The sequence below is a fragment of the Bufo bufo genome, chromosome 10, assembly GCF_905171765.1.
Source record: "Bufo bufo chromosome 10, aBufBuf1.1, whole genome shotgun sequence".
NCBI lineage: Eukaryota > Metazoa > Chordata > Amphibia > Anura > Bufonidae > Bufo > Bufo bufo.
The window spans coordinates 99,544,735-99,552,617 of NC_053398.1; the positions used below are offsets into that span (position 1 = coordinate 99,544,735).

A 7,883-nucleotide genomic window follows, 5' to 3' on the forward strand; every position below is an offset into this window, starting at 1 on the left:
AATCTGTTGTAAAAAGTTGCGAACCGCAGTTTTATGACTTTTTAAGCACCACTGTGCCGAAATTTAAACACAAGTGACCCCAGGAACATTTATCACTGACCCCAGTTTTCTGGCATACATAATAACTGAAATCTAGGTGCACAGATTGCAGGAGCATGCACTTTACCATGAGTTAAGCACCTTGTCGTGAATTAAGCGCATCCTCCCAAGGCATGACGATGTTTGATAAATTACCCCATTATAACAGTACAATGGCATTGTGTAGTGTGCACACTGTATATATGAACACTACGGGGCACATTTATCAAGACAGGCGTTTTAGATATATCTGGCGGGGAAAACCCCGAAGTTATGAAGAGGCGCCGTCCTCTCCATAACTTTGGCAGATCCACCGCCACTTCAAATGTAAGCCGGCTTCCTAGCTGTGTTACATTTAGACCATTTTCTACGCCTAAAACAGGCGTATAAAATGGTAAATGAGACGGGTCTGCCCGCCTGTCCCTTTCCCCACCGCGCCCACTTTTTTTTTTTTTGACCTGGCGTGAGTGGGGAAAAGTCACAGCCATCTGTGCCTGAAATACGCCTAATATAGGTATATTTCAGTATAATAAATGACCCCCTACGTTTCTATAGTGTTTCTAGAGTCCCTGTGGTGGAGCACTGCATAGTTGGTGATTGCTAGTAAAGTATTCAAGCTCCTTTTCTGTATTGAGAACATTGACCCAACTACATAACATTAAAGGGGTTGTCCGGGTTCAGAGCTGAACCCGGACATATCTGCACTTTCACCCAGGCGACCCCCTGACTTGAGCATCGGGTATGTCCGGGTTCAGTATTATATGCATTCTTTGTTCAAGATTTTACTATTGATGGCCAGAATAGACCACCAATATCTGATTGGTGGGGATCAGACACCCTGCACCCCCGCTAATCAGCTGTTTTAGAGCACTTTCACACCAGCAAGTTTTCCATCCAGATGTGATGTGTGATGCGAATGTATAGCGTCCGTACCGAATCCCGACTCATTTCAGTGGGTCTGTGCACAGGAGTAGCATTTTTCACAAATCATCTCTGCCTTCAGGAAAAACCGCAGCACGTTCTATATTGTGCGTTTTTACGCAGCTCTGGCTCCATAGAAGTGAATGGGGCTTGTGTGAAAAAACGGAATCTGGATGCATTGTGTTTTTCATTGATGGTTGCTGGGAGATGTAGATTGTTAGTCTTCAGCTTTTCTTTACGTGCATGAAAAACACATGAAAACTAATTGCATCCCTGCAGGAAAAAAATAATTACATAGGCCACCAGTAGTAAAATCCTCGACAACTCCTTTCAGATGGTCAGTTGCTACTTTTTGATGTCATCTATTTGTAATATTTCTTACAGGCTGCTCTTAACATGTTGTCAAGATGTCAGGCAGAGGGATACAAGCAGGACAGCATCATATCAATAGCGATTCATCCGGGATGGGTTAAGACCGACATGGGAGGTGACCAGGTAAGAAAATATTGGGGTATATACCCTATTTCATGTAAGATGCAAAATGGGATGCAACTCCCTGAACTGACAGCATCCTAGCGATCCAGGCAGGGCTTCTGTGTGGGAGACGTTTAGGCCCCACTCACATGACCGTATTTTTGGTCTGCATTTTTTGCGGATAGGATGCGGACCCATTCATTTTAATGGGCTCGCAAAAAATGCAGACAGCACACCGTGTGCTGTCCGTATCTGTATGTCCTTTCCTCAGTCCCGCAAAAAAATATAAACTGATGCAACACAGATGCTGTCCGTATACATAGTGCTGAGAATGGGACCAGATGCCATCAGGGCATAGCAAGGATTCATTCAGGAAAGTTTTTTTTCTCTGATCAGGCATGTTGAAACTATGCTGGACCTGTCTGTCTGACTTCTGCTGGGTTTATCTGTCCTCACATTATTCAAGCACTTTCAATTCTTGTTGCCTTTTACCAATGATTTACATCTAGCGAACTTCCATCCCCGGAGACTCTTTATTATATAACTGGGTAATGCAAAACCAGTACCTTTTAGACTAAGTCTACATGGTGATTTTGGCTACGACAGGTGTGGCACGCAGTGTAGCAAAGCTGCCATAGTAATGAATGAGGTCCCAGCGTGGCTCGCACATTTGCTGTGATGTCACATGAATCACAAAAAAAATAACATATTTAAAAAAAAATCGTGTCATTTTCGCAGCAAACATGCAAGTTGCCCAGTGTCATTCATTCCTATAGCTGCCCTGTAGACATACCCTTATTGTAGGCTTGCTTGATAGATTTTGGTCATTATCTACAGATGCTCTAGGTCTCTAACACCTGCACCATAATATGCACTGCCTGTCCAAAAAAAAAAAAAAAAAGATTCTCAATGGGGTTAATGTGGCCAATCCATGTGTGAAAATGATGTCTCATGCTCCCTGAACTACTCTTTCACAATTTGAGCCCGATGAGTCCTGGCATTGTCATCTTGGAATATGCCTGTGCCATCAGGGAAGAAAAAACCCATTGATGGAATAACCTGGTCATGTAGTCCGCTGACCTCATTCTTGGAGCACATACTGTTGCTGAACCTAGACCTGACCAACTGCAGGAACCCCAGATCATAGCGCTGCCCCCACAGGCTTGTACAGTAGGCACTAGGCATGATGGGTCCATCACTTCTTCTGGCTCTCTTCTTACCCTGATGCGCCCATCACTCTGGAACAGGGTAAATCTGGACTCATCAGACCACATGACCTTCTTCCATTGCTCCAGAGTCCAATCTTTATGCTCCCTAGCAAATTGAAGCCTTTTTTTTTTTTCTGGTTTGCCTCACTGATTAGTGGTTTTCTTATGGCTAAACAGCTGTTCAGTCCCAATCCCTTGAGTTCCCTTCGCATTGTGCGTGTGGAAATGCTCTTACTTTCACTATTAAACATAGCCCTGAGTTCTACTGTTGTTTTTCTTCGATTTGATTTCACCAAACATTTAAGTGATTGCCGATCACGATCATTTAGGATTTTTTCCCTGCCACATTTCTTCCTCGAATGCGATGGGTCCCCACTATCCTTCCAGTTTTTAATAATGCGTTGGACAGTTCTTAACTCAATTTTAGTAGTTTCTGTAATCTCCGATGTTTTCTCTGCCTAATGCATGCCAATGATTTGACCCTTCTCAAACAGACTAACATCTTTTCCACGACCACGAGATGTGTCTTTCGACATGGTTGTTTAAGAAATGAGAAGCAAATCATTGTACCAGTTGGGGTTAAATATCTTGTTACCAGCTGAAAGATACTCGCCCATCCAGTAATTATTCAATAGGAGGCTCAGAACTATTTGCTTAGTTAAATCCAGGTGGCGACTTTTTTTATTTTTTTGGACAGGCAGTGTTTTTACAGCACAGGTTTTAGATATCTGCCTAAATGACTGAGCAGCTGAATGTTGGATCCCCTACTGAGAATGTAGGGGACCCTGGATAGAGGACAGAAGCAGTTTTCACTGTGCGACGTATAGGGGTATTTTCTGACTTTTGAGGGACAGACCATATTAATGAAAGTAGAAAAATAAATGAAATCAATAAAACAGACAAAAAATAACCCAGCCCCACAGAAAATTCCCACTGCCAGTAGGTGAAGTACCGCTAGAAGAGACCAAATTGAACACACAATACATCAAAATTTACACTAGCCAATGACTAATGCGATATCTATTTTTAGGTACAGTATATGAACAGAATAAGATTAGCGATAATGTAAAAAGTACACTTTTTTTTTTTTACTGTTTTTTAATTAAAATAACATTTTAGCTAGAGATAAGCGAAGCGACTTTGGATGCTACATCTGAAGTCGCTTGGCTAAAAAATTCATAATACTTTACGGAAATTCGTCTCCGTACAGTATTAGAATGTATGGGTTCCGATGATCCAAAGTTGCGTGAGACTTCGGTAATTTATTATTACAGTGAAACACCTTGGAACCGAATTCAGCTTCGGCTCCAAGGTACCACTCGGAACCAAATCACTTTAGTAATAATCAATTACCAAATTTATTCAACAAAGTCTTGTGCGACTTCGTTAACTTACTTTGGCTCATTGGAGCCCATACATTCTAATACAGTACAGAGACGGATCTCTGTACAGGATTGGCACTAATTGTAGCATCCGAAGTCGCTTCGCTAATCTCAAATTTCTAATTGTGGATTTTGGTGCGGGTTAGATGTGGTTTTGCCAAAGATCTCACCCTTCATTGGAAAAGGGTGACATTTGCTGCTAAAACAGCAAACATAATTGACAATCTACACAAACCTCATGCACACTTTGCAATCTCCCACACATTGCTGGTACTGTACTACGCTGGGGTTTTTCCACACGTTGTATGCAGGTGGCCTTAAGGGGCATATGTCAGCAGATCAGTCCCTATGACACTGGCTGACCTATTACATGTGCGCTTGGCATCTCAAGGCGTTTGTGTTGGTCCCATGTTCATACACTGCTCAAAAAAATAAAGGGAACACAAAAATAACACATCCTAGATCTGAATTAATTAAATATTCTTCTGAAATACTTTGTTCTTTACATAGTTGAATGTGCTGACAACAAAATAAAAAAATGGAAATCAAATTTTTTAACCCATGGAGGTCTGGATTTGGAGTCACACTCAAAATTAAAGTGGAAAAACACACTACAGGCTGATCCAACTTTGATGTAATGTCCTTAAAACAAGTCAAAATGAGGCTCAGTAGTGTGTGTGGCCTCCACGTGCCTGTATGACCTCCCTACAATGCCTGTGTATGCTCCTGATGAGGTGGCGGATGGTCTCCTGAGGGATCTCCTCCCAGACCTGGACTAAAGCATCTGCCAACTCCTGGACAGTCTGTGGTGCAACGTGACGTTGGTGGATAGAGCGAGACATGATGTCCCAGATGTGCTCAATTGGATTCAGGTCTGGGAAACGGGCGGGCCAGTCCATAGCATCAATGCCTTCGTCTTGCAGGAACTGCTGACACACTCCAGCCACATGAGGTCTAGCATTGTCTTGCATTAGGAGGAACCCAGGGCCAACCGCACCAGCATATGGTCTCACAAGGGGTCTGAGGATCTCATCTCGGTACCTAATGGCAGTCAGGCTACCTCTGGCGAGCACAGGCTGTGCGGCCCTCCAAAGAAATGCCACCCCACACCATTACTGACCCAATGTCAAACCGGTCATGCTGGAGGATGTTGCAGGCAGCAGAACGTTCTCCACGGCGTCTCCAGACTCTGTCACATGTGCTCAGTGTGAACCTGCTTTCATCTGTGAAGAGCACAGGGCGCCAGTGGCGAATTTGCCAATCTTGGTGTTCTCTGGCAAATGCCAAACGTCCTGCACGGTGTTGGGCTGTAAGCACAACCCCCACCTGTGGATGTCGGGCGCTCATATCACCCTCATGGAGTCTGTTTCTGACCGTTTGAGCAGACACATGCACATTTGTGGCCTGCTGGAGGTCATTTTGCAGGGCTCTGGCAGTGCTCCTCCTGTTCCTCCTTGCACAAAGGCGGACGTAGCGGTCCTGCTGCTGGGTTGTTGGCCTCCTCCACGTCTCCTGATGTACTGGCCTGTCTCCTGGTAGCGCCTCCATGCTCTGGACACTACACTGACAGACACGGCAAACCTTCTTGCCACAGCTGGCATTGATGTGCCATCCTGGATAAGCTGCACTACCTGAGCCACTTGTGTGGGTTGTAGACTCCGTCTCATGCTACCACTAGAGTGAAAGCACCGCCAGCATTCAAAAGTGACTAAAACATCAGCCAGGAAGCATAGGAACTGAGAAGTGGTCTGTGGTTACCACATGCAGAACCACTCCTTTTTTGGGGGTGTCTTGCTAATTGCCTATAATTTCCCCCTGTTGTCTATCCCATTTGCACAACAGCATGTGAAATTGATTGTCACTCAGTGTTGCTTCCTAAGTGGACAGTTTGATTTCACAGAAGTGTGATTGACTTGGAATTACATTGTGTTGTTTAAGTGTTCCCTTTATTTTTTTTTGAGCAGTGTATGTGCCCACATTGCTGAGAAAAATGTTGTTTTAATATATGCAAATGAGCCTCTAGGAGCAACGGGGGCGTTGTTGTTACACATAGAGGCTCTGCTCTCTCACGCCCCCTGAACATGGATTGACTAGGACCAGACAGTGTAAACGTGATCACACCTGACCCTATTTATCAAACTGCTGGGGGTGCGGCGGTTTCAGAGATAGCAGAACCTCTAGGTGTAACGGTAACTCCCCTGTTGCTCATTTGCATATATTAAAACAACATTTTTCTCAGCAATGTCCGCACATATGAACATGGGACCAACACAGATGTCTTCAGCTTCTACGTGCACACATGTAGCAGGTCAGCCAGTGTCATAGGTACAAATCTGCTGACAGATACCCTTTAAAGTTCCATATACAATTGTTCGCGCAATTTCCTAAATAAAGGGGTTGTCGAAGACCTAGATCTTTAATATGGGGGCTACTGACCCTAGTATAAAACAGTGGCAATGAAAAGCAGGAAGTGCTCAACTCCATATGCAGTGGTGCATCTATACTGGGGGGGGGGGGGGGGGGCAGATCCTGCACTTGTGGTCCGCTGCTAATGGCAATCCCCAGCAACAATGCATACAATGGAGGATGCCCGCAGCGGACCACAAGTACCACAATGGACATCCTACACAGGATAGCAAATGTGTGGATGTGATAAACAATAAAACAAAATAACAATAACTTTTACAAAGCCAGGTGCCCTCTGCGGTCTTACTAAACCCTCATACTGATGTAAAATTGAGAGATTAGCCAACATATCCTACTGTGGAGGACATGTCTGAGCCCGAGCACTGCGCCAAGGTTTCTCAAGTAGCTCGGGACCTAACGCTAAACCTACCTGTGCCTTATAGGCAATACCAGGAGCCAGTGGGCAAATTACAGGAGCGCAAGGTCCGACTCACAGCAAACTCCCAGTTACCTCCAGCATGCAGCCATTCTTACAATGGGAGGAGGGAGAGAGCTCTGAACCCCACCCAAGACCCTAGCTACTTGAGAAACCTTGGCGCGGTGCTCTGGCTCAGACATGTCCTCCACAGTAGGATATGTTGGCTAATCTCTCAATTTTACATCAGTATGAGGGTTTAATAAGACCGCAGAGTGCACCTGTCTTTGTAAAAGTTATTGTTATTTTACTGACCTTAGTACACAGCTGATTTACCAGGGGAAACAACAGTCAGATACTGACTCATAAGGGTGTCACAGTAAAAAAGGGGCCAAGGCTATAGCTTTTCTTTAAACCCATTGATAAAATAATTTTTGTGCTTGTTGTTTTCAGGCACCTCTAACAAAAGAAGACAGCGTCAGCAGCATGATTAAAATTATCTCAACCCTCAACGAAAAACAGAGTGGCACTTTTGTAGATTGGGAAGGAAAAATTCTCCCTTGGTGAACCCTGAAAACAAGACAATGAAGTGGAAAATCATTTACTTACCGTGATCTATTAACAAAAACTGCCTGTAGATGAAGCGTTAAGTTTCTATCCTAATGTGTCATGTTATCATGCAGAATGCCAACATAAGTGCATCTGCCATATACATGTTGGCCACCAGATGGCAGTATAAGATAATTAATAAAAATGCCTTTAGAGGGAACCTGTTACTATGAAATTCACTGTTTATTTGGCACAATGCCTTAAAGGGCCAACCCAGCAAAATGGAATGATAACTTTCTATTGGTTCGATCCAGAGGAAAAATGCAATATGAGCAGTTAAGTGCACAGAGGGTGGACCAGAGTCATTCTGTGTACTCTTGCTCCTCCGCCATCCCCTCACTCTCCTTCTTGATTAACAAGGCCAGACAAGATGAATGTACAGGAGCCTGG

At 44.1% G+C, this 7,883-nt stretch overlaps 1 protein-coding gene across 1 annotated transcript in view; it reads left to right on the forward strand.

Moving 5' to 3' along the window:
- The window catches only part of LOC120981191 (C-factor-like), a 34,789-nt gene extending 27,143 nt beyond the window's left edge, over nt 1-7,646 (forward strand). The window contains exons 5-6 of the mRNA XM_040410721.1: nt 1,384-1,494; nt 7,338-7,646. Of these exons, the coding sequence (XP_040266655.1) occupies nt 1,384-1,494; nt 7,338-7,451 (225 nt within the window). The 3' untranslated portion in view covers nt 7,452-7,646. The remainder of the gene's footprint in view (nt 1-1,383; nt 1,495-7,337) is intronic.
- Nucleotides 7,647-7,883: the final 237 nt, after the last annotated feature.